A 27,140-nucleotide genomic window follows, 5' to 3' on the forward strand; every position below is an offset into this window, starting at 1 on the left:
TTGTAAATTGTGTACACAAGCCAGAAGCCACCTTGCAAAACCATTCTTCACATTATTTTGACGCATATCTGTTTAGTTGCAAATTTCAAATGAGTCTAACAGAACTTAATATCAATTTAATCCAGAATTCCATCCCAGTGCTTTTGGGCTAGTGGTAGCCCCAACTTCCTGAGCCAGCTTACAACTATTGGCTTTCAAACATTCAGGCAAGCAATGGTTCCCTGCTATCAGAGGCAGTTCCCTATATATTATGAAGATGGCTTTTAGCAAGTTTTGGTCACAGGAACAGGAATACCTATAATGAAACCTATTATTTCACACCAGATTTTTATGAACTGGCCAGATGCCAAATTGCTGCCTTGCGTCACAGTTTGGAAAGTGCTGTTTTAGATTCTCTGTTGTGATCACACATGTTTTTGATTACAGGCTTTTACAGACCAGAGAGAAAACAACACAGTTCTGAGTATAGTGGGTGAAATCCACCAAACATCCACAGCAATGTTGTAAGTAAGGGCATGTTATAATTACCAAATAACCAGCTTTACTATGGTACATCAGAGGATGGATAAACCATCAGCCACCTTAGAAGCAATACTGCATTGAATGGATATTTTTGGAAGACCTTTAGAGATACAGGAAAAGCACCTCTTTAGCTTCTTTACAAATCCTTAAAATTAGTAAAATATTTTGAAGGATTATCCACGTGTTTCCTCTCTTGTTAGCCCCTCAAAATCTAAAGAGATTTAACTCATGGGCCACGCTGAAGATGTGTCAGTATTATTTCCATTTTAGGCACAGGCAGACCCGTCCAAACATGGGAGACAGGGTGTGTGGCGCTAATGCTGTGCCGTCCCACTGGCTCTAAGAGGGTTTTCCAGCAGCCCAGGGAGCTCAGAAAAGACCACAAACCCCACCACCACTGCCAAACAGCCCATAGGCCTTACAGGAATTATGCCACCAAAATAGTGACATAAGTCTGAGGGCCAGAGCGCTGCACTCCTGGCCCTCAACCCTGGGAAGGCCCCTGGGAATGCCCCCACCTGCTCCCCTTGCTGGCATCTGAGCAGGACACTAGTGAAACCTGCTGCAACCTGGGCTTCCAGGTTCTGTGGTGGTGGGGCTGCAGGAGAGGTGGCTGTTGGCGCTTCTGCCCTCTCTATCATGTTAAGTGCCCTGGGGAATGCAAACGTACCAGTGCAAGACTGCGCTGCTCCCTAAACCCCCTTTGCCCCTCTCATTGGATGTAAGTTATTTAGCCCTCAAAACAATTTGGGGTGGATCCCGCCAGTGATTTCATGCAGTTATCTTCCTGACTAAAGCCCTTATTCCACATGGCTTTGGTCCATGTAGATCTCATGATGCCCAGCATAGTGTTTTTTGTGGTCAAAAGGGACTTCTCCTTCAGAAAAGCTAGCTGGATCCACCCTTTTCTCTATTTCGTAAGCCTTTTTTTTGACCAGACCACTTTCCTCCATTACAACACCATACAACATCTCGTAAAAAGCACTGTAACTACAGAAAAGTCGAATTTGGTAAATGAAAATGTGGAAAGCGCCTCTGTAGATCCATCGATGTATCGTAGGTACAAATCCAAAGAACGTTAAGAAAAACTGAACCATGTGCACTTGCATATAATATTGCTGTCTGTAAATTTCTGTTTGCATTCATGCCCCACTGTAGAACACGTGTTAAAAGCAGTCTACAAAAAGCTGTAATGAGCGGTATCAAGCTTTCTGCTCACTTTTTTTATATTGATTACATGTCAAGTTAAGAACTTTAGTCACCCCAGCGAGTGGAAGAATATTCCCTTTTGAGGAGGCACTCCTGCGTGCAAATGCCTTTCTTCGTTGAAGAGTCACAGCAAACTGCAACCCCAGAATTTACACATTTCAATTCCATTGCCAATTGCATTGAATATAGTTGGTCTTCACACAGATGTTAGCTACCAGGTATTATAACACTCCAGTAATACAAAGCAATATCTTTAAAATGTAAAACATGCATTTAGCTGTTTCAGTTGGTGACTCCCTTGACATGGAAAGGGGCTCAATGTAAGGATGCCATCTCACAGCATTCTGAATAGCAAAGTTCGCTAGGAGAAACAAGTGGCCGCCGGTAACCAACAAAAGTCATAAGGGTGTTTTTGTTTCCTTCTGTTTCTGGATGTGCTGATTTGGCACATTTGGTTCCCCTACTGTAGTAGCCTCAGCGCAAAGATTGGTGGACAGATGTAAGTACAAACCATTGTTGTAGGTGGCCGTTGTAGGTTTTCCACACTGTGTGGCCATGGCCTGGTAGTTTCTGCTCCTAACGTTTCATCTGCATCTATGGCTGGCATCTTCAGAGGCACATCGCAGTGAGATGTATATCTCTCCCTGACACAGTACAAAGTGATATAACTCACCATGCAGTCACACCGTACTGTTTCATTGATAAATATATCTCACCATGACATGCCTCTTAAGATGCCAGGCATAGATGCAGAGGACACGCCAGGAGCAGAAACTACCAGACCATGGTCACACAGTCCAGAAAACTTACAAGAGCCCACTGATTCTGGCCATGAAAGGCTCCAACAACACATCCTTCTGCACATGACTGCTATTTTGGGACTGCTGCACTCTGCACTTGCGGTTGTGCGCTATAGCACAGAAGAGGGCACGTGAGAATGCCCTCTATGGGTCCACCCCTAATTTTGGAAGAGTAAATGGAAAAGCAGTGACATGGAAATAGAATGATTTGCAGTAATCTCCCTGGTAGATTGTGCCAAAATAAAACTAACGAATACAGAGAGGAAGGAGGAGAAAAGAGTGGAGAATTCTGAAGTATATTGTAACCTAGTAATGTAAGTTTGCAGTCTTTCATAAAACTGCACAGGACATGGTTGCATTTATTGCGCACAATCCAGACATCCTCCCAGAGAACTAGCTTTGTATCCTTGTGACCTGTGATAATTTCATCTGTTCAGTCAAGCGGATTAAGCGTTATCCATCACCAGTTTAGATTATTCCTATCTCTCAAATACATATATTAGTCTAGCCCAGGGGTGTCCGATTGGCCATGCTGGCAGGGATTGATGGGAATTGTAGTTCATGAACATCTGGGGTGCCAGAGTTGGACACCCCGGGCTAGCCTATGGATGCACAACACACTGGGATCACTTCATTTCCTTGAATTGTAGTGAAAATAGGCGGAGGCTGAAGAGAGATGAATGGGAAGGAAATTCATTTCCAAGGATTCAATTTCAGGCACTGGAGTAGTATCACAAGATGCTGAGACTCCATGGCTCATTCTGCACATGCAAAATAATGCACTTTCAAACTGCTTTCAGTGCTCTTTGAAGCTGTGCAGAATAGCAAAATCCACTTGCAAACAGTTGTGAAAGTGGTTTGAAAACGCATTATTTTGTGTGTGCGGAAGGGGCCCATGTCACAGAGAAGAAAGAGAATGTCCCTGCTTTTCCCCCTCACTTTCCCAATGTATTAACCAGTTCCTATGGGATATAGATTTCAAAATCCATGGATGAAGAACAGTGTTAGTTTTCTTAGTACCAGAGCTCTGCTCTGCCTTTAGAAATCAGATTTTCACCAGCAAAGAAGGACAGTTCCATTTAATCCCAGGATATTGATAATTATACTAGAAACATCTCGTTTTGAGGTTCAGAATCAGCAGCCAATACTCAGTGATGCATTAAGCATGCGCTTGAAGTCACTCTGATGTAATGAAAACCTCAAGCTTATGCTCACATGAATTACATAACAGGAGAAGCAAACCCATTAATTATTCTGCAATGCAGCCTCTCTCAACACTTACCAGTCATGTGCAAACTGCCTCAAAAAGCACACCCTTCAAAATCCATTTAGGAAATAAGATTAGGACTGCAAACCTTAAACCACAGTTTTGCTACATCCCCCAATTTAGGATAGCTGGGGATTGCAAGGTCTGATGCTGATATATATATATATATTTGTGTTAACTAAATGCAACCTCCTAGCCTCGAAGTACAGACCGTATCATTTTCCCAACAGAGTCTTCTGAACTTCAGGCACTTCAGCGCATCCAATCTTATTTTTCATTCATAAAAAAAGTATAGCCCAAGTCTTCGCCACTTACTGCGAAGTTAAACAAAATAAATAAGAGACGCTCCCTGATCTGATCTGAACTTGAGTCCAAGGTGGATGGTTATTGGCTTGCGAACTAGAAGCAGCAATAATCTTGTGACTGGGACCTGTGAGTCAAGCGAGATGGCAGACCCCTTTATTTAAATCCAGGTCAATTCCAGTGTCATAAGAACATAATAAAGAGCCTGCGGGATCAGACCAGAGTCCACCTAGTCCAGCCCTCTGCTACTCGCAGTGGCCCACACAAAGCAGGGTGTGAGTGGCCCAATTTTTAAGAGGAAGGAACATATATGGATGGGAGGATACAAAATGGTCCCCTTGCCTGTGGCTTACTTGCATACAGTTTCCTCCTCAGCTGAGTTCTGATTTCAGAGGTGAGTTCTACTAGAAGAAAAGCACTTGGTGGTAAGATTATGGGGGCAATGAACAGTAGCCAGGGGGACAATTCATCTCCTTTCAGCTGAGCACCACTTTGCTCTACAAATCAAAGCAGATCTACCTACTGTTTTTTATATGTGACTGGGCAGACTTGTTTTCTTTTTTTTTAAATGGGTCTTCCACTATCGCATTTCATTTGGTTCTCTAACTTGCTTCTTGGAAGGATAGCATTTTAGTTTAATCAGTGGCCACATGCATATTCGTAACAAAACCCATGCATGATAGGAGCCCAACAGATTGAATATATTTGTTTACATTAACAAAACATAGTTATTTAAATAAAAAGCAGTATCGATCATCATTTGTGAAACTAACTGATCAGCTGTAACCACGGAGCTCACTTTAGCCCTTTTTTGTTCCTTTTATGTGGAAGCTGTATTGGTAACAGAGATTTCAGGCATAATCTAGCCAGACTGAAGCACTAAAGTCCCATCTCTCCCATTAAAATAACTTTAAAATGCTCTTTTAAAGCACGTAATTGCTGACTTCAGTTCCTTGAAGGAAGAACAAGATTTTTTAAAATTAGTTAAGCCAGATCACATTCTTAAACTTCCCCTTTGTTTTAGAAGCAAAAAAAGCAACTATTAGAAAATATGGGCCAAAATTATTACATTTTTATCAGTGATTTTTTTTAAAAAAATTCTCTACTATTTTACCAATACCCAGAAACCAAAATGAACAGATATTGTGGGCACAATCCAGTGGGAGATTCCCACACACAAATCGCACTACACATAAATGGAAGGTGTCAAGACGTCTGTTGTGCCACTGTTGATCTCATTCCTTGCCAGTGTCCCCTTGGTTTTTACAGACCGGGCAATCCTTAACTTTTTCTAAGAAATGAAATTACAAAAACAAAACCTTTGGGGAGAAAAGAAAAACGACTAGTGCCCTGTAATTTCCAGCTGTTTCTTCTCTGATTATAATAAACTTACAATTCTATTGAGGGTTAATGTAGTTTTGTGCCCCTTTCCCCTTGCTGTAAATAATAGCATCGTATTGGATTTGCCATTTTCTCAAGTCTCCTTAAACAAGGCTCTTTTCTGTCAGAAAGCAGACAAACCCCAGATTGTGTCAAAAAAACCTTTTGTGTGAAGATAAAGGTAATGACAGTACAGGGCATTTTGACCGGGGGCTGAAAGAAGCAAACACAGGGACTGTTGCAATAGCCAATTGTATAGCTAGTCTCCATTAACCCATTGCAAAAAACAAAACAAAAAGAGAGAACCAGGGATAGGGTGCGGGGGTAAGGAAGGGGAACAACCCAGAATGTTGGACACTTCTGCGCAATACTGTGGAACAGCAATCACTTGTAACTTTTACAAAACTTGCTCTGAACATAACGTAACATAAAGGCACCATTGATATCGTTCTCATTTTTGAAATACTGTAAAAAAATTGCTACATATGGCACATAACACTTTTATATATACATTATATATTTAATTTATAAAAGTTTTTTTTTCCTGTGGTTTTTTTTTTAAAGTCCTAGTAGCGGAACTGCTAAAATAAAATAAATTGTTTTAATTTAAAGGTGGAGTACTTCATTATATAAAATAAAGTTTTACATGTGAATCTATGTGGGTTTTTTTTGTTTAAAATGTTTTTTTTTATACAGCGATGGGGTCTTGGTTAGCTATTACACTGGACAATCTTGCTTGCAGTTCTTCTTGTGTGGAGAACCGGCTGGTTTGGTTAGTCCTGGTGTCGGCCAGCCGGTATGCAGTAGCTGATTCTAGGTCGGCTGCCGTGGCATTCAGTAGAAAAGGTGTGTCTTCTCCTATCCTTTCATCTTCTGCTTCACTCTCTGAGCTACTGTTCTCACAGCTCGTGTCGGTGTCCATTTCCAACCTGTTGGAAATGTGGCCATTGAGCTTTGTTCTTTTTGCCCTCCGACTGTTGACTAGTTTCTTTGGGGGCTCCTGTGCAGGTTCGTATTCCTGTGTAGTTTCATATTCCTCATCCTCCACTATCCTCAAAGGACTCGGCGGGAGACTGTTGCTTTCATGAACAGGATTGTGGTGGTAAGAGGAGCTGAACTGTTGTATGTGATGCTCGTATTTTTCCCGCAACCGGGGTGGTGTCACAAGAAGGAGAGGCCTCTCCTCTTCTATAAACGGACTGACTGCCACAGAAGGGACAGACATTGTTAAGCTGGAGACCTGTGGAGACATTTCTGAAGCAGGTGACTTTGGAGAACTCGGAGTGTGGAAATCTACAGGTGACATGCGAGCTGGTGTGGTCATAGCGGATACATACCTAAAGAAGCCCAGACAAGAGGAACAAAGGAAACAAAAAAGTCAACTTCTCAGAAAATTAATTTCCTTGGTTTTTGATGACCAACCCACCAATTATCTTCATAAGAACATAAGAACAAGCCAGCTGGATCAGACCAGAGTCCATCTAGTCCAGCTCTCTGCTACTCGCAGTGGCCCACCAGGTGCCTTTGGGAGCTCACCTGCAGGATGTGAAAGCAATGGCCTTCTGCGGCTGTTGCTCCCGAGCCCCTGGTCTGTTAAGGCATTTGCAATCTCAGATCAAAGAGGATCAAGATTGGTAGCCATAAATCGACTTCTCCTCCATAAATCTGTCCAAGCCCCTTTTAAAGTTATCCAGGTTAGTGGCCATCACCACCTCCTGTGGCAGCATATTCCAAACACCAATCACACGTTGCATGAAGAAGTGTTTCCTTTTATTAGTCCTAATTCTTCCCCCCAGCATTTTCAATGTATGCCCCCTGGTTCTAGTATTGTGAGAGTATTCCAATTTATTAGCAATACTGAACAAAACAAATGGGAATATAAATAATTGGGGGGGGGGGATTTTAAATGACTATTCTTCCCACCCCCACAGTTCATTTTCTAAACTCAGTCTTTCTCTTTTATAAGTAAGTAAAGCCTTTATTGGCATATACAAGATGACACAATAATAATTATATTCAATAAATGTATTTTACTGTTGTTGAAAAACATTTTACTTGTTTTTTTTAAAAAACTGGATGTACAATCATTGGATTTAGTAACTGGACAATTATAATAATATATATAAATACATTTATTGAATATATTGGTCCTCCGTCTTCAGTGTGTGACGCGCTGTCTTGTTCCTCTGTCATATACGTTACACACAATTTGGCTTGTTTGTGTACAATAATAATGATAAAATACACAATGAGCTAAAACACATTACTTCAGTTTAAAAAGTTCAATTGGCAAACATAAAATATCAATGACAATTGTATAATATTGCTAACAATATTAATACAATATTGCTAACCAGTCTTTTTCTTCATACTCTGATACTGTACATTCTGAGGTAAAAACTGAGGTAAAAACTGAGGTAAAAACTGAAACAATTTTACAAGTCCTTCCATTTTTCCAGTAGCAGCACTGACTGCCATTTTTTCAGTAGCAGAAATAATCTTGCACGCAAGATAAAATATGCAAGAATTGTTCTCTTTTTTATATACAGGATGGAGGGGAGGGTCTGTTAAATAGATCAGAATTTTAGAACTGCTAGTGGTTATCTGTTTGAGTATGCATGTGCCTTCAAATCACAGCTGACTTACAGCGGCCCCTTGGGGTTTTCAAAGTAGGAGATGTCGAGAGATGGTTGCCTGCCTCTATATAGGCTGAGAGAGTTCTAAGAGAACTACGACTGGCCCAAGGTCACCCAGCAGGCTTCATGTGGAAGAGGGGAAAATCAAACCCAGTTGTTCAAATTAGAGTCCGTGACTCTTAACCACAACACCATGCTAGCTCTCTAATGCTTATATTAGAAATTTACTTATTCGTTATAATGATTAAGATATATAAAGACCTTATGCTGCAAATTTCACCTCCCCCCGCCCCGCAACTATCTTCACATGGCTCTGGCCCCTTTACGGCTCTGGCCCCTGCCTGGTGAAACACTCTTCCTCCAGCTGTCTGGGCCCTGCGGGATCTTGGTGAGTTCCGCAGGGCCTGTAAGACTGAGTTGTTCTACTGGGCTTTCGGAGAGGCTGGCCGCTGATGTGGCACCCCCCCGTTTGGAGGTCCCCCCCTTGATGGTCCCCATAACATCTGCGGGACCTACCGCTCCCATCTTGGGAGGGTTTAGCTGTCGGACGCCATATATTATACTATATCATATATTGTTTATTGGGACGCTGTGTATTTTAATAGGGCTTCTAGCTGTTTTAACCTTAATAGAGCCATACATATGTGTACTTATTTTTGTAAATTGTTTATGTTTTTAGATTGTGCTCTACTTATATATTTAAAATGTTGTGCACCGCCCAGAGCCCTTCGGGGGAGGGTGGTATATAAAACTAAATAATAATAATAATAATAATAATAATAATAATAATAATAATAATAATAATAATAATAATAATAATGATGATGATGATGATGATGATGATGATGATGATGATGATGATGATGATGATGATGATGATGATAATGATAATAATGTAGTGAAATAATTAGTTATTTCTTATTCTGTGGCATACCCTAGTTTGTCATTACATCTGAACTGGCAAACTACGGTTTGCACTTGTTTTGCAAATGAGCATTGCATGCAGAAGAGAACCCCAGTTTATAATCCTTGTTTGCAGGTCAGACTGAAATTACCCTGCAAATTGGCTGGTTTGAATGTAATGGTCACTAATGGTTTGTTCAGAACAATACAGAAGTTATCACCTTGTTCACGGGAAGAAGCTGGGCTCATTCATACAGCATCAAATCATGGTTTGCTACCATATCTCAACTACTGCTGTTGGTTGCCTCTCAAATGACAATTGTTTTTTTCACACACCTGTGTATACAATCCAAACACTAAGCAGGGGGGAAATAATCTCTTTGCTACTTAAGCTCTGAATACTGAAGATGGGTTAAGGCAGTGTGAGCTTGCTGCCAAAAAAGCCTCCACTGTATAGGATTCAAGAGCAGTTCTGCACTAAAATCTCTGGATGATGAATCAGGAAGCCACATAATTTCATTATTAAAGGTGTGCACTTTAGGATTTCTGGACATGGTGAAGAAAGAATGGTCTCTGTGAGCTTTTAAATGACACACTTGGCCTAACAGTCACACTCTGCAATAACTGTCAGGAAAGTCAATTTATGAGGGTTACCTTTCACTGTGAGGTGAATCACGATAGGAATCGGGGGTGTCTCGTGAATGCCTGAGGAAACTGTTGCATTCTCGTAGCCCTCCAATGCCGTTAAGGCGCCCTCGGGGGCCTGTCGGGCTTGCATGCCGGCTGTTCTCCACCGAGGAACTCACAAGCACTGAGTGGCTTTCGGAGATGATGCTGTCGGTCCGGCCGTTGCTCCAACTGATAAAGAGCCGTTGGGAAGAAGAAGAAGAGGAGAACATTTTAAAATTTAAAACTGGAAAAAAGGGAAACAATGATCCAGACGACACAGCAATGAGGTGAACAGGACATGTTCAAACATCCATTTCAGAGTACCTGTTTTGCAAAAGAACAAGGAACAGCCACGGCTGGTATTGTTCAGTGTTAAGTAAGCAAAGCTATAGGAATCAGCATTTGCCCCGGTACCTTTCCCAGGCCAAGAGCTTGCCAGGAGTGCCAAAGGAGAAGAAATTGGGAATCTTTAACTTTTTCTACTTTCACTTTATTTCAGATTTATACCCCACCCAACCCTGGAGGACTGGGCTCAGAGCGGTGGGCCGGCCGGTAAAAGATCTGCTGGACATTTGCCCTCCCATTTTTTCAAAGTACATTGAGAGGCTCAGAGTTTGTATCGCTCTGTAATGTGCCCTGAGTCCACACATTGTGGAGAAAGGGGGTATTAGATATTAATAACAATAACATAAGTGCACTAAAAAGATCTATGCAATTCAATATGTGTACATTTATTTAGAACTTGTTCAGATTATTACTAAACAGTCCTGACTGCATTTTAACCTTTGTGTTCAAGCTGCCATTCTGACAAAGATGTGCTACGCCGACAGTGGTGGGATCCAAAAATTTTAGTAACAGGTTCCCATGGTGGTGGGATTCAAACTGTGGCGTAGCGCCAATGGGGCTGGGTGGGGCATTCCGGGGGTGGGGCATTCCTGGATGGGGCTGTGGCAAGGACGCAGCCGCTGCGCCGGTCCTTGGGCGGGAAACGAATGCATGCAGGCGCAGGCTGCCATGCATGCTGATGCACCTCCTGCTAGACTGCTTCAAGTTCTGCACGCTATTGCTGAGAGGAGGGGTGTAACTAAGGCCAAAATCACGTGGCAAAATCACCAATTAGTAACCCCCTCTCGGCACACACAAATAATTAGTAACCTACTCTTGGGAACCTGTGAGAACCTGCTGGATCCCACCTCTGGCTACGCACTTATATACGAGAGGAGGCACAAGGACAAGAAGAGGTATCTGCCAAGAGGAAGGGGATAACTGCATGCTCTAGGACCGAAAAGGGAGAGTGGGCATTCTGCAGAGAAACAGATCAATTCAATTAAAAACAAAAGAGTTGCAAAGGAGTTGATAACCGCTCGCCATCTTGCTGAAAGCCAGTTGAGCCCAGTGGGTTCACTGCTAAAATACTGATCCTTAGAAGGTTTACACAGCTTATAACCCACTGAGCACAGCCCATTAGCCACATGGAGTAGCCCACCAGGGGTTCCAAAGGCTTGAGGACCAGAAAACAAGGAAATCATCAAGCACCTGGGAATCACAATACGTGGCCGACCAGGCTGTGTTTGGCTTACTAGGTCATACGTCGGTTGTACAGCATTTTTTTTAAGTTACAAAAGGGGGTGGGAAAACATGGCAGGAGTTGTATTGTTCACCAGTATTCACATCACAGGCACATCCAAATGGGTACCTCATTTCATTGTCAAAGTGGCAACAGCTGTTGGACTAGCCTCCAGAACAAATGATTATCTGGAGGAAGAGCTGCATTTTCCCAGGAACAAAATCTAAAACATGCCGTGGACCCAAAGTATAACATTTCTGGACTGAACACAACACTAAATAAGAATGATAATTTATGGTGTAAAAAATCTGAAAAGGTCCTTAGTTTGCACAGATATTATAAGTTTCTTTTCTTTTCTTCTTTTTAAAAAATAATAATAATATACGTTTATTTAATCTTTTCAATCATTACAGTAAACTCATTAAATTCAGTCTTTTCAATTGTTACAGTAAACTCATTAAATTCTATACAATCAAATCAGTATATCTTAATGTATAGTATGTAGAGTCAGTACATATATGAATTATATATATGAGTATATAAATTATAAATGCATTAGCGTGAACAGAATTGAAACAAAGGAAATCAAAAGGAGGAGTTATCTTGCCATTAAAATGGTATGCCAAGTCTTATACATTAAATCCAATATTCCATAAAGAATACACTTTGTAAGTGTCGACAACATTTGTGAACCAATTATATTCCTTTATTTATTTAAATATTTTATTAACAAGTCCCCATTTTTATTAATTTTTTCGGGATTGTTTCTTATTTTCCAAGTCAGTCTGTCAATAGACATTATGGAGGTTATTTTCTTTTCCCATTCACTCTTCCACAATTGGTATGTCACTTGATTTCCATAGTTTTGCGATCTCTATTTTTGCAATATGTTTCTTTTCTGAACAGTGATTTGTATAGATAGTGGTTCTGCAACAGTGAGAGATGAGACAGTCGGATTACCGGTTCTCTTTTAGCCTCCTACCTGTGGCTGGGTGTCTGAGTGACTGTTGTGGAGTGGTGGGTCGTTGAGGTGTAGTGACTTGTAGAAAACGATGTCTCTGTTTCCCTCTCGACAGCATGCTCACTGGATATTACATTTTTAGATACATATTGCTAAATAAACAGAGACAGAACACACATTTATATGCTTTATGTATCTGAAAAAATGCAGTGAGCCATTTCATGCGTAAAGTGCTGCATTTACTGAACCAGCGAACACTTAATTAATCTTTTGATAAGCTAAGAGGTAGTTTCATGTTGTTTGAGAAGAAATTTGAGATAAACATAGCTGTTCCACTGAAAACTATTTAATATGCACATTTTCTAAACTGGGTCAATACAATAAGTTTGCTTTAGTGTGATCTGACCTTTGGGTAATTTCTGATATGCAGAAACGTCTCTGCTGCTATAAGTTCCCATGGCACAATCTGCTTTAGAGCTTTTTCTATACATTATACAGGAAGCATTAGTAGAATTCTACACTGTACCAATTCAGATTACAGGTGGTCTATGTGCACACCAAAATTCTGAATGCTACTTCCCCATTTTATAAGCCGCACAACTTTCCTTCCAGCAGAAAGCATGTTTTTCTTGTACTTTTAACTAACCGGTTTTTCTAAAAGCTTAGTTTGGCCATCAGAGAAGCAACGGAGTCTCAATTCTGGACCATTTTTTCCTGCTATTGCAAAAAAAAAATATATAATTGGCAAGGGGAAAAGCTTTGATCATTTGGTGCTTAAATCACAGGCATTGCTGGAGTACAAATTGGCTCTCTCAGGGAATGATTTAATAGAGGAAATGTCGAACTGTCTGAAAACACAGAACAGGCTCTTAGAATAGGTAAAATCCTGTCTCTCTGGGAACAATGGCAATAAAGGTCCTTAGGATTTTCCAAAACAAATGAGGAAGCTCAGATTTAGCTGCAAAGTGCACGTCCTGCCACCTGTGTTGATCGCACAATAGCTGGCCGATACTTTTTTTATCTGTAACTTTTATTAGTCATAGATGAATTCCTCCATTCTTTATCTTTGGATCTAGGACAACCAGATAGTGACTACAGCAGAGCACTTCCCAAAGCTTCTCCTGAGCCTGTGATCATCACCAGGAAACCATGGGATGCAGAATCAGGGGAAGGCGGAAGAATCTATGTCCCGTGCTCCTCACCTGTCTTTTCTGAATGGAGGAAGTTCCAGTTCTGAGAATGGAGCAAAGAGTCATACAGATGTTGTGGGATTGTTCTGCCTTGTTACAGCCCCCCCCGTCACCTCTCCTGAGGATCCTTGGACCCTCTAGAGCAGGGGTAGGGAACCTGCGGCTCTCCAGATGTTCAGGAACTACAATTCCCATCAGCCTCTGTCAGCATGGCCAATTGGCCATGCTGGTAGGAGCTGATGGGAATTGTAGTTCCTGAACATCTGGAGAACACAAAATTCTATCCCCTAGAAACAGCTATGGAATCACAAAGGAAGCAGAAAAAACCCTTTCTGCAGATAGGCTGTGTTATTGGAAGGATCATGGACATTATGTATTATATTTGCACTCCATGATATAGTGCCAACTTGGGCTCTCAATACTGCTTACAAACTATAAGCAGAAAGTACACTACAATCCACCAAGAATAATAAAAATCAGATAAGATGCAAATAAGTTAAAATTAATGCAAGAAAATCATGAAACAACAGCATCTCACCCTCTATGACCTTTTGAAACAGGCAAATCTTAACCGACCACACCAGAATTTCCTTGGGAGTGAATTGTATTTAATCAGACTCAGACATCACATTAGAAGCAACTGCTGTAGATCTTCCTGGGGCTTTTCTTGCCCTAATTTTCAGCTTGTTTTGGCTGAGTATATGGACAGAAATCTTGGGGTGTATGCGCTACTACTTGTATTGTGGTTCGTGTCCTCTGTGGCTCTTAAAGTTTTCAGGGAAGTGCTTATCTGTAAATGCTGGACCAGAATTATAAATGACTCCTTCAGGCAGAGGGTTTTCCACTCGCCCTGAAGGAAGCGATTATCAAACCTTGACTGAAAAAATGAGCCTTAGAGCCCCAGGACTTTATTTCTGTCTGGTATCAAATATATTCTTCCTTGACTAGAAACTTGAGCAAGTGGTGAAATGGGTTTCTGGATGAAATGGACCACCTAGATCAGGGGTCAGCAACCTTTACCACCCAAAGAGCCATTTGGACCCGTTTTCCACAGCCTCGAAGATCTATGGAGCCGCCTTGGCCCCTCCACTCACCTTTCCTTCCAGCGGTGGGAGGCAGAGGCCCCGGGCAGGGAAACGCCTTCTGCCCGATGGAGCAGGCAGTCGCCTGTGCTGTGGGGCACAGGGGGGATGGCACCTGCGGCCTGCCCAGTGCCACTGCCTCTCATGCTGTGGGAGGCAGCGGCACCGGACAGAGGGGGAATGGTGGCTGCAGGGATAGCAGAGGGGGGATGGCGGCTGCTCTGGAGGGACACGCCCATGCTACCCTCCGACCTCCTGGGGTCGGAGGGTAACGTGGGCATATCCCTACAGCCCTCCAGAGAAGCTGGAAGGAGAGGTGAGTGAAGGGGATGTGAAAAGCGGCGCCCTCACGCACAGAGCCGCCTCTGGTTCGGTCCCTTGACTCACCTTTCCTTCCAGCACAGGGCTGGAGGGATACTCCCACGCTACCCTCCGACCTCCAGGCCACGTGGAGCTGCAGTATAAGGCTGAAAGAGCCGCATGCGGCTCCGGAGCCGCAGGTTGCAGACCCCGGACCTAGATCATTTTTAACCCAGTTTGTGAGGAGGAAACTAGTTTTATTTTTGTTTTCACACAATGCTACTTACATACATATTTGCTGATTGCAATCCTGCCTTAGTGCTTTGTAAGCAGAAGCACAGGGTATAAACTTTACAAACAAGACATAAGTAAATATGGGATTGTTTTTGTAGACAATCTGTGTGGACACATTTCCTCACATTCGATTGCTGGAAAAATTTCACTTCCTTGTTTTAAGATAAGGCGGGGGCAGAGGGGCTAACAGCCAACCAGTTTCAGTCAGAGACTCATTTAGGACCTGGAAAGTTGTATGCTCAGATTGTTCAGAGTGACAACAAATTGGAACATTTATTTCACTTTTTCAATCACTTTGAATGAATGTTATCGGAAACCCCAAGTGTTTTTAACTATGGGATTTACAGTGCCGTCCTAAGCAGAGTTATATCCTTCTAATTCTATTGACTGCATTGGACTCCGAGGAGCATACAGCTCCACTCTCCTTTTAAAGCCACACTTACGTTGACCAGCTGGACATTTTCTGGTGGCGGGTGAGGATGGTGAGGCCCGTTTGCCATGTTGACCCTATGATTCCGTTCCGATCGAAGGCCCTGCCGAAGGCGGTCATGCAACTTTTTCCGCTGTTTCCTGCATTTGAAATATAGAACAGCTTTAGCAGCCAAATGAACAAAACAGTTTCCCATCATAACCTCTGTTGACCAGCACATTCCCACCATGGGCATAAATCCATCAGGCTCACAACAGGAGTCATTGGGACAGGCAGAGTTCAAGACTTTTTCGATTCTGCAAGGCTCAAGGGAGGCACGCTTGTTACACGAAGAGACGCTGGGGTCCGGGGAAGAGACATCCTGCTTTGCTAAATTAACTACCATCCCCAAAATGGATTACTTTTACAAACAGTTCATTTGATACCAAAAGGGGGAAAAAAGAACAAAGGATGCTAGTATTCAAAATTCAAACAGTTGCACTTTTGACGTCCTTTAATTGATAAATACCCTGATTCTTTTAAAGAACTAATCACCACAACTGAGAAACAAATACATGAATGATTTGGCCGTCTCTTGTATCATTCTTGTTTCTGTTTCTTTATCTAAAGAAGCAATATGTGGACTACATATACATTAGGTAACACTGACTTTTTGTGAAGGGGTGGGGTTCTGTTTCATCTGGAGTTGTCTGTACAGAATAGCTGAGCTATTAGGAGGCCAAGGTTATCTCCCCACTCCCTTCACTGCAGTATTGAATTGGCTAATCATGCTATTCCTGTGAAACCTTCCTTTGAAGCCTTTAAGTCAGGAATAAGAAACGGAAGCAATATTTTATAGTGTTTATATTAAATAAGCTGCCTACTTAAAAAAAAAATCTGGATTGTATTGTACTGGGCATCCAAAAGGTATAATGATTTTCCATTCGTACCCTCCACACCTTTTGCTGGTGCACTCTAATCTGGAGAACCGGATTTGATTCCCTGCTCTGCCACATGAGCTGGGGAGGCTTATCTGGTGAACCAGATTAGCTTGCGCCCTCCAACACATGCAAGGTATCCAGAAACACATGAACAGGCAGAGGATGTCAGCCAAAGCTGACTACTTTCTTGAGTCTGAGGTGCACGTAACCTTCCCTTGGCTGCTAGAGGCCCAACAGAATGGAATTCCCTGGCGAAGGAACGCTGAAAACCCTGCTGCTGCCACCTGGGTTTTTCTAGTCTAGCAAAGAGCATTAGGTCAGACAGGAGTAATCTGGAAATCACTGTCATTCACCCACTCTCTGAACAACCCTGGCTACCTTGCTTACCTGACTGCAGCTAGCGGGTAACTTTATTGAGTGGAACTATATTGACTCTACCATTCATTAGATCTGCTATGCAGTTTACCTTTGCCTGCAGAACTGCAGGGGAAAAACAAGCTGTCTTTAAAATAGATAACATGAAACATTTAAAAAGGTCCTAATGCTAATGATTCCAAGATAAGAACTCGGTGTTCAAAAAGATGTGGCAACGATCGCCTGTTCCAAGTTCTTCCGTCACAAAGAGTGCTGAGTCACCCGCTGGCCCTTGACGGATGCTCTCAAGGATGAATGAGAGGAGATTCTGCATCATCAGCAAATCCAGTCAAGGGAACCAGCTGCAGTGAAAGCACGTGCTTGACATTAGCCCATGCACAGAGTATATCATCTCGTGTCCTATACTTATTGGTTTTGCTGCAGTCTAGGATCTTAGTTCAAAATGAACCAATAAACATATCCAGTATTAAGACTGTGTCATCCACAAATGTGTAAAAGTTAGAGTTCCCTAACTACAGTCCACGTTTTCTGTCTACCTCTCTGCTTCCATGTCTTATTTGCACAAAATGGTAAAAATGCTGCTTCCTGGAAATGTCAGCTAGATGATAGACCTCTTGGTAGAGGTAGAGCCAGCATAGTGTAGCGGTTAAGGGCTGGTGCACTCCAATATGGAGAACCGGATTTGATTCCCTGCTCTGCCACAAGAGCTGGGGAGGATTATCTGGTGAACCAGATTAGCTTGTACACTCCAACACATGCCAGCTGGGTGACCTTGGGCGAGTCACGGTTCTTTGGAGCTCTCTCAGCCCCACCCACCTCACAGGGTGTTTGTTGTGTGTGTGTGTGGGGGGTACTTATTTTATCGACCTTGAAAGAATGGAATGCTGAGTTAACCCTGAGCCGACTACCTGAAACCGACTTCCATTGGGATAGAATTCAGGTTGCGAGCAGAGCTTTTCGACAGAGGTGATAAACCTTTCAATCTTGAATGTAATGGGAGTAAACACTTAACTGCTACAATTGTGGATGGATGCTTGAAAACTGACAGCAATATATGCAGAAAAGTTTACAAGCAAGCGCCCCGGTTTATTTTATAACTCACATTATAAACCACCAATAACTTTGTATAGAAAAGACGTCCATGTTACAGGGGTCTGAGAAGTTGGGGGAAACGCTGGTTTCATCTATTAGTCACCTTGTGGCATTTGTTTATTAGTATACTAGATAACACTACTACGCTAGATCACTGGAAGCATTTCTTGTAGCCTCACGCTCAATGACAGTTACAATGAAATCCTGCCAACATTTTGCTGAGACTAAATACCACTGACTAAGGAATGCCAGGGTTGTGATGCTGAGGCAGGCAATGGCAAACATCTCTTGTCTTGACAACCTTACCAAGGATCGCCATAAATCAGCTGCAACTTGGCAGCACATACACATACACGGAGTTTCACTAGATACACTGGAATAGGATTCTGAGTAAACCTGCTTAGGACTGCTCTCAAACAGTGCACCCATAAGCAGAGTTATACCTTCTAAGTCACTGGCTTCAATGGACTTAGGACAGTGGTGGCGAACCTCTGGCACTCCAGATGTTCATGAACTACAATTCCCACCAGCCTCTGCCATGGGCTGATGGGACTTGTAGTCCATGAACATCTGGAGTGCCAGAGGTTCGCCACCACGGACCTAGGAGGATGTAACTATTTAGGATGGCAAAACAGATTATTTCGGCTGCCTAATTTTGTGGAAACAGGTGTAAACATATTTCTTAAGTTTGGCTTGGACTGAGTTCTGACCCCCTCAGTGATAACCACAGTTACAGAAAGGAAAGTGAAAGTTTACTTGGTTTTGCAGTAGGCCACCACACACATGATGCCAACCACAAGGAGAGCAATGCAGATGCCAGTTATGGTCAACACCCTTTTCTGGTAAAGTTCCTCAGCTTCTAGAAAGTGACAAAAAGAGCAAACAGGGTTACAGGTGCATACCAGATGGCCAAGCAAACAGTAACCAAAAACCGCGCCGCATCCTCTCTACCCTACGATTTCACAGGGTGAAATAAAAGGCTTGGTTGTCCCCATAACAATATAAGTCATTCAGAGATTAAGATCTGAATGCAGTACCAGTGATGGATGAGAGTAAAGTTTCAAACACAATTCAGTTATCTTGTAGCTGGAATTTAGAATTCTAACATAAATTCACAAGAAAGTTTACAAAAAGTAACCCCTCTCCCCCGGGAAATCGATATAACAAAAATGAATGTAGAAATAAGTCTTCCACACTCTTCCAAAGACAAGTGGGATAAAATAACTTATCATTCCTTTAAAAAAAATCTTCCATTCCCTATTCCCTGTTGTAATTTAACCTTCACAATAGTTTTTCCAAACTTGCCTTCAATCACAGTGCTCATTCCATGAGAACTTTTTACAATTGTACTTTGAGCTTGGCTTGCAATAACGCCGTCAGTAAAAGTTGATCAAGGACTGGTTATATCGTTCATCTGTTAAACTCAGTTCCTTCCCGCTCTTCCCCTCCCACCTCAGTTCGGCAACCACAACGGGGCAACAATGCATTGTACCATAGACAAAACATGATTACTCATATTCCGCAAGTGTAGCAAAAAAACCAGGCAGTTGCTTGAGGAAAATCTGTTCCACAGCTGTGACCTCACTTACAGATATTTTATCATTATAAATTAATTCTTAGAGCAAGTAATGTTTGGGTTGGAAGGATACTGCATTCCATTGTCTGTCACACTTGGCCAAGCATCATCTGTGTGTTATACCAGGGAAATGTTACTTTTTGAATCATCTTGATACTAACCATACCACTAGGCCCAAGCAGACAGTGCGAGCCAAAACCTCATACTGAATTTTTTTTTTCTGTAGTTCAGAGAGAATATTTATATTTTGAGGTAAAGCTGGGCAACTAAGCAGATGGGAAATTTGGTGTAACCAAGGTGAGAGGAAACAACAAAAAGTTGTATGAAGGGGGATTCTGTTCTTATAAATATACAAAAGTTAAAATGTAAAGAGAAGAAGAAAAACATCATCTCCAGCTTTCTTGTAAACCAGGTTGCCGTTGATAGGACAGGATTTAAAAACCTGTTGCTTTTGCACTTGGACAGGGATTGTGTTTGGCAGTTTCCTGATCTGGTGGTCTCTCTATGTTTGCAGATAAGACCAATCTCCTGGGATTGGTTTTGGCTTGCTCTGTTCCCTCAGTGTTGTATTCTGACACATGCTTCTGTTAGGTCCCGAATTCCTCACCTCTGCTGTCACCATTGTTCCTCGGAGTGTCAATATTTGCTTAGACAATGACCCAGCATCTACTCTGATTACATCATCCTGGGCAATAACTGGTGATTGGCAGTGTGAGCTGATATGCTGGTGGATGTTATCAATACACAGAGTTTGGGAGGAAGGAACTTTCACACAGCGCTGACTGTTTCTGGAAGCAGTTCTACTTCCCTTTCGAGGCACTTTCCTGGACAAGGGGACTTGGCACCCACACAGCCCTTAGCAAAAGTATTTTTAATATATAGAGAGAGTTTGGTTTGGTTGACTGCACGCTTCTCATCCATCCTTCCAGGTGGCCGTATCTGCCCAGTTCTCTCAGGTACCTGAGCAAAAAAGCCCAGTACATATAAATGAATGCAAGGATTTTCCCCTTGTGCTTTGGGCTTTACCATGAGGCCTTAGATTTGTGTTGTAGTTTAAAAACAATTTTTAAAAAATGTTTGCTAGAGGAATCAATTTCCACATAAGACTATTTCAATTTTGCTACATTTTCCCTGGGAATGTCCCTACGTTGGCTTGAAAGTCGTGTTCTGGAGTTCTGTACTTTGCAGATATGCATGAGCCTAATTCAGATTGGGACTGCAGGACACAAGGAGAGACAGCTCAGACATTCCTGGATCCTGTGGTAGTTTCTTCACTGGGAAGGGCCCTGAGGAGCATCACTGATTGCTGTAAGCACCCTAATGAGCTACGTCGTGCTTCCCCGATGTAGCAAGTAGTGACTTCATGGGGCAGTTCCAATGCAGGAAAATGGTGCATGCATGTGTCTATATCTAAATTCCCATGCACTGCAGACCCAGTTCACATTGGGCCCATGTGCACCTGTGAAGTGCTGGAACTCCAGAACACATCTTTCCAACCGACAGAGTGATATCCCTGCAATAATCTGCAGTCTGAGGGGAAAAAAACACACATCAGCTATCATCCTTTAAATCAGGGGTCCCCAAACTACGGCCCGGGGGCCAAATGTGGCCCCCTGAAGGCATTTATCTGGCCCGCCAGGCATGGCGACGATTCATGTGCTCCATTCATGTTCGGTATGAGTTTCCGAGGGAGAGCATTTACTTGCCCCAACGGCTGTTGATTGCAATTACATGATGGCACCCCCAAATCTCCATGAATTTTCTGACCCAGAGTTGGAAACTTTACACATGGCAACTCCACCGCTCCCGCCCTTCCCTCTCGACTGCTCCGTAGCGTTGCTCTCAGGCTTTCTGTTCCGCCTCACTCCCATTGGCATCAGCCAGGCTGGTGAATCGCTCGCTGGCTGCTAGGGAGGAAGGACCCAGGAAGATACCTAATCCTGGGTTAGATGGAATGCTTCATTGGGAAAGTTCTGCTTATTTTTTTTTTTTACGGGGGAAGGTATTCCACAGCCTCCCCAACAATATTTGGAGCCCACCCTGTACTTGACATACTTTGGTCACTGTTCTAAAAACAGACCATGACAGAAAGGCTGAAAGGTGAAATCAAACATTTTACAATCATTTGTGCATAGGAATTTGTTCATAGTTTTTTTTAGTCCGGCCCTCCAACAGTCTGAGGGACAGTGAACTGGCCCCCTGTTTAAAAAGTTTGGGGACCCCTGCTTTAAATGTTCCTGGTCTTTCAGACGTGAATTAAGAAACATTAGCTGTAATTTTTAAAATTAATTAAGTGCTCATTGTACAGTTCTCAATGGATGTACTCATTGTGAACAGTATTTAGGACTCATGGTTATGTTATCTTTCAGATATGACAGTTACATCTCCTCTTGCAGAGAAGGAAAGATGAACTGAAAAGCTACATGAGGATGATGTGCATATTTTTCAAGGTTCCAACTGAACAGTATCCATAGATGTCTGTAACATTTACCCTCTTGACCTTTTTAATTGGTGTTAGAGATCAGATAAATGCTACATCAAGGCGTTTTTATTGCTTCCCACCATTTTTTCTCCCCTCCAAATCACTCCTTGCCAGGGGCTGTCCTGTCCTGAGAAAAGATCCAAATTATCCTTGGATCCTGGAGGGGTGGGAAGTTGGAATAGCTACTTGGGTGAGGGAAAAATCACAACTGTGGAAAGGTAACAACACCCTCTCCACACCACATCTCTATGACCGTCCTTCCAAAAATAGATTTTCCGGCTTAAAAATCACCACCGGAGTCATATTACTCACATGCATATAAATGCTTAGTTCGGCCTTCATCTCTGTTCTTCTAAAATAACAGTTTGACATTCAGAATGAACAGAGACCAGAGCTTAATACCATAATCTATGATACAATGCATCTTATTGTTCCGAAAACAAGGTGCTTTCTGCAAGCCAAACCCAATAAAAACATCCGTTAACAGTTTTCTGAACATATTCAGACAAAATTAATAGATTGGATTATTAAACAGAGGGAAGGAAGGGTCAATTTTGTGAGGGAAAAAAAACACAACAACCTGGAATGTCAAACTGATTAAATAAGCGAAAAACCAAGAATGGGAAGCCGGAAGGAGGAAACAAACATAAATATGGGAGAAAGGGAGAGAAAGAGAAGCTGGAGGAAGGAAGGTTAAAAGTTGAAAAGTCAACTATAAGCCTGGCACAGCATGCTTGATAACTGGGGAAGAGTGAGGAAAAATGCTTGAAAATAAGATTGAAGCAGAATTTGAAGGGATTTCACATACAGCATAACCCCTAGCCTATGCTCACCTGAAAGCATTGATTGGGTAAGCCAAGCAGCTGAAATATTATAACGTCACAATTCAACAAGAGGTAGAAAGTCATGCTAAATGCAATCCAGTAAAGAGGAATTAGTACAGTTCAGAAAGGTTATCAGTCATCAACTTGCAAAAATAGTTTTCTCTCCTCCCTTCTTTCCCATAATAAACGCAGAATGGGTTACACATGAGAGAGAGAGCCAGAGTGGGAGAGCACGTGGGTAAGGGACAACCAGATGTGAATCCCTTCTCTGCTGTGGAAGTGTGGCGGGTGACTTTGGGCAGGTCTCAGACTCTTGGCCTAACCAACCTCACCGGGGTCTTGTTGCAAGGGCAAAATGGAGGAGAGAGGAGCTGTTTTGGGTCCCCCTTAGGGAGGAAAGTGGGAGATTCCTGAAGTAAATAAGCACAATGCTGGACACGGAGATGCCATCAAAAATGGCATCCCCGATAAGCAGTCCTTTCCCTCCCTCCAATGATAACTTTTAGGAGGACTCAATACAGGGTGCTGGGCATGTTGAAAGCGTTCTTAAATGTTACTGCGGGAAATGATAGTGTTTGTCATTGAGGACACTATTTCAGCCGGCAACCCTGCGGCCAACTGAGCACGCAGCTCAGCTTTCACTGAGAAATAGTAAAGGAAACTCCCCCATCAAAACTTTCTGCTGCTGTTATGGTAAGCATTATTCAGCCTCTCACGATGTGTTGTCTTCCTGCCTAGAACATGAGATGTGCTGTAAATCTGGCAACAAAATACTAACTAGCCAAGAATCGGTATAATGGGCTGTATCAGCGAAGCTCTTTTCTTTACCCTGCTCTTCACTACTGCAGTGTTCTCTGCAATTTCAGAATTGTTGATGGGTTGGGGTCATCTTTTGACCTAGTTTCTTTCAATGACAGAACCCTTAGGGGATAGGGCAGTATAATAAATCCAACTAATAATAAATAAATAAATAAAAGTGCTCAGGTGAAACAGAGGCCACTTTTCATCAACACAAGTCCCTGCAGCCCCGCCTTGCAATCATTTTACATCCCTTTTGCAAGTGAACGAAGAAACATGTCAGCTCTTCTTCGCCCATCTGGACCCAAAAGCGTTTTATTGATTACCTGCAGCAGAATATGTACCTCACTGAAACACATGCAGTAGAGGTGGACAACATCCACATCTGAATGAGTATTGGGATGCAAATGTTGTTCTGTGGCCGCTGTATGAATGCACTGCATTCCTATCCATATTCTGCTGCAATGGTGTATAACTACAGTTTTCCTGCCCTGAGCTGCTGGGCAAAGACGCTGCCAGTGTATTAAGGCAAGACAGGAGAATCAATTCCCGAAGAGTCAGAGTTGTGTAGAGGTCAGAGTGTTGGATTAGGACATGGGGGGGGGGTGGGGGGGGGGGGGGGTGGGGGGGGGGGGGGGTGGGGGGGGGGGGGGGTGGGGGGGGGGGGGGGTGGGGGGGGGGGGGGGTGGGGGGGGGGGGGGGTGGGGGGGGGGGGGGGTGGGGGGGGGGGGGGGTGGGGGGGGGGGGGGGTGGGGGGGGGGGGGGGTGGGGGGGGGGGGGGGTGGGGGGGGGGGGGGGTGGGGGGGGGGGGGGGTGGGGGGGGGGGGGGGTGGGGGGGGGGGGGGGTGGGGGGGGGGGGGGGTGGGGGGGGGGGGGGGTGGGGGGGGGGGGGGGTGGGGGGGGGGGGGGGTGGGGGGGGGGGGGGGTGGGGGGGGGGGGGGGTGGGGGGGGGGGGGGGTGGGGGGGGGGGGGGGTGGGGGGGGGGGGGGGTGGGGGGGGGGGGGGGTGGGGGGGGGGGGGGGTGGGGGGGGGGGGGGGTGGGGGGGGGGGGGGGTGGGGGGGGGGGGGGGTGGGGGGGGGGGGGGGTGGGGGGGGGGGGGGGTGGGGGGGGGGGGGGGTGGGGGGGGGGGGGGGTGGGGGGGGGGGGGGGTGGGGGGGGGGGGGGGTGGGGGGGGGGGGGGGTGGGGGGGGGGGGGGGTGGGGGGGGGGGGGGGTGGGGGGGGGGGGGGGTGGGGGGGGGGGGGGGTGGGGGGGGGGGGGGGTGGGGGGGGGGGGGGGTGGGGGGGGGGGGGGGTGGGGGGGGGGGGGGGTGGGGGGGGGGGGGGGTGGGGGGGGGGGGGGGTGGGGGGGGGGGGGGGTGGGGGGGGGGGGGGGTGGGGGGGGGGGGGGGTGGGGGGGGGGGGGGGTGGGGGGGGGGGGGGGTGGGGGGGGGGGGGGGTGGGGGGGGGGGGGGGTGGGGGGGGGGGGGGGTGGGGGGGGGGGGGGGTGGGGGGGGGGGGGGGTGGGGGGGGGGGGGGGTGGGGGGGGGGGGGGGTGGGGGGGGGGGGGGGTGGGGGGGGGGGGGGGTGGGGGGGGGGGGGGGTGGGGGGGGGGGGGGGTGGGGGGGGGGGGGGGTGGGGGGGGGGGGGGGTGGGGGGGGGGGGGGGTGGGGGGGGGGGGGGGTGGGGGGGGGGGGGGGTGGGGGGGGGGGGGGGTGGGGGGGGGGGGGGGTGGGGGGGGGGGGGGGTGGGGGGGGGGGGGGGTGGGGGGGGGGGGGGGTGGGGGGGGGGGGGGGTGGGGGGGGGGGGGGGTGGGGGGGGGGGGGGGTGGGGGGGGGGGGGGGTGGGGGGGGGGGGGGGTGGGGGGGGGGGGGGGTGGGGGGGGGGGGGGGTGGGGGGGGGGGGGGGTGGGGGGGGGGGGGGGTGGGGGGGGGGGGGGGTGGGGGGGGGGGGGGGTGGGGGGGGGGGGGGGTGGGGGGGGGGGGGGGTGGGGGGGGGGGGGGGTGGGGGGGGGGGGGGGTGGGGGGGGGGGGGGGTGGGGGGGGGGGGGGGTGGGGGGGGGGGGGGGTGGGGGGGGGGGGGGGTGGGGGGGGGGGGGGGTGGGGGGGGGGGGGGGTGGGGGGGGGGGGGGGTGGGGGGGGGGGGGGGTGGGGGGGGGGGGGGGTGGGGGGGGGGGGGGGTGGGGGGGGGGGGGGGTGGGGGGGGGGGGGGGTGGGGGGGGGGGGGGGTGGGGGGGGGGGGGGGTGGGGGGGGGGGGGGGTGGGGGGGGGGGGGGGTGGGGGGGGGGGGGGGTGGGGGGGGGGGGGGGTGGGGGGGGGGGGGGGTGGGGGGGGGGGGGGGTGGGGGGGGGGGGGGGTGGGGGGGGGGGGGGGTGGGGGGGGGGGGGGGTGGGGGGGGGGGGGGGTGGGGGGGGGGGGGGGTGGGGGGGGGGGGGGGTGGGGGGGGGGGGGGGTGGGGGGGGGGGGGGGTGGGGGGGGGGGGGGGTGGGGGGGGGGGGGGGTGGGGGGGGGGGGGGGTGGGGGGGGGGGGGGGTGGGGGGGGGGGGGGGTGGGGGGGGGGGGGGGTGGGGGGGGGGGGGGGTGGGGGGGGGGGGGGGTGGGGGGGGGGGGGGGTGGGGGGGGGGGGGGGTGGGGGGGGGGGGGGGTGGGGGGGGGGGGGGGTGGGGGGGGGGGGGGGTGGGGGGGGGGGGGGGTGGGGGGGGGGGGGGGTGGGGGGGGGGGGGGGTGGGGGGGGGGGGGGGTGGGGGGGGGGGGGGGTGGGGGGGGGGGGGGGTGGGGGGGGGGGGGGGTGGGGGGGGGGGGGGGTGGGGGGGGGGGGGGGTGGGGGGGGGGGGGGGTGGGGGGGGGGGGGGGTGGGGGGGGGGGGGGGTGGGGGGGGGGGGGGGTGGGGGGGGGGGGGGGTGGGGGGGGGGGGGGGTGGGGGGGGGGGGGGGTGGGGGGGGGGGGGGGTGGGGGGGGGGGGGGGTGGGGGGGGGGGGGGGTGGGGGGGGGGGGGGGTGGGGGGGGGGGGGGGTGGGGGGGGGGGGGGGTGGGGGGGGGGGGGGGTGGGGGGGGGGGGGGGTGGGGGGGGGGGGGGGTGGGGGGGGGGGGGGGTGGGGGGGGGGGGGGGTGGGGGGGGGGGGGGGTGGGGGGGGGGGGGGGTGGGGGGGGGGGGGGGTGGGGGGGGGGGGGGGTGGGGGGGGGGGGGGGTGGGGGGGGGGGGGGGTGGGGGGGGGGGGGGGTGGGGGGGGGGGGGGGTGGGGGGGGGGGGGGGTGGGGGGGGGGGGGGGTGGGGGGGGGGGGGGGTGGGGGGGGGGGGGGGTGGGGGGGGGGGGGGGTGGGGGGGGGGGGGGGTGGGGGGGGGGGGGGGTGGGGGGGGGGGGGGGTGGGGGGGGGGGGGGGTGGGGGGGGGGGGGGGTGGGGGGGGGGGGGGGTGGGGGGGGGGGGGGGTGGGGGGGGGGGGGGGTGGGGGGGGGGGGGGGTGGGGGGGGGGGGGGGTGGGGGGGGGGGGGGGTGGGGGGGGGGGGGGGTGGGGGGGGGGGGGGGTGGGGGGGGGGGGGGGTGGGGGGGGGGGGGGGTGGGGGGGGGGGGGGGTGGGGGGGGG

The 27,140-nt window shown here is 48.1% G+C and overlaps 1 protein-coding gene across 11 annotated transcripts in view; it reads right to left on the minus strand.

Moving 5' to 3' along the window:
* Positions 1–617: 617 nt before the first annotated feature.
* Positions 618–27,140, minus strand: part of NRG1 (neuregulin 1) — a 438,532-nt gene continuing 412,009 nt past the window's right edge. For 6 of the 11 annotated variants that reach the window (XM_048502956.1, XM_048502953.1, XM_048502955.1 and 3 more), the window contains 5 exons: positions 18,657–18,759; positions 15,527–15,653; positions 12,240–12,369; positions 9,675–9,891; positions 618–6,818 (listed from right to left, as the gene is read on the minus strand). In XM_048502956.1, the coding sequence (XP_048358913.1) occupies positions 6,170–6,818; positions 9,675–9,891; positions 12,240–12,369; positions 15,527–15,653; positions 18,657–18,759 (1,226 nt within the window). In that variant the 3' untranslated portion in view covers positions 618–6,169. Of the gene's footprint in view, positions 6,819–9,674; positions 9,892–12,238; positions 12,370–15,526; positions 15,654–18,656; positions 18,760–27,140 lie in introns of all 11 variants that reach the window. The other 5 variants (XM_048502954.1, XM_048502952.1, XM_048502948.1 and 2 more) reach the window with 2 other exon arrangements.

The sequence above is a fragment of the Sphaerodactylus townsendi genome, linkage group LG07 (assembly GCF_021028975.2).
Source record: "Sphaerodactylus townsendi isolate TG3544 linkage group LG07, MPM_Stown_v2.3, whole genome shotgun sequence".
NCBI classification, from domain to species: domain Eukaryota; kingdom Metazoa; phylum Chordata; class Lepidosauria; order Squamata; family Sphaerodactylidae; genus Sphaerodactylus; species Sphaerodactylus townsendi.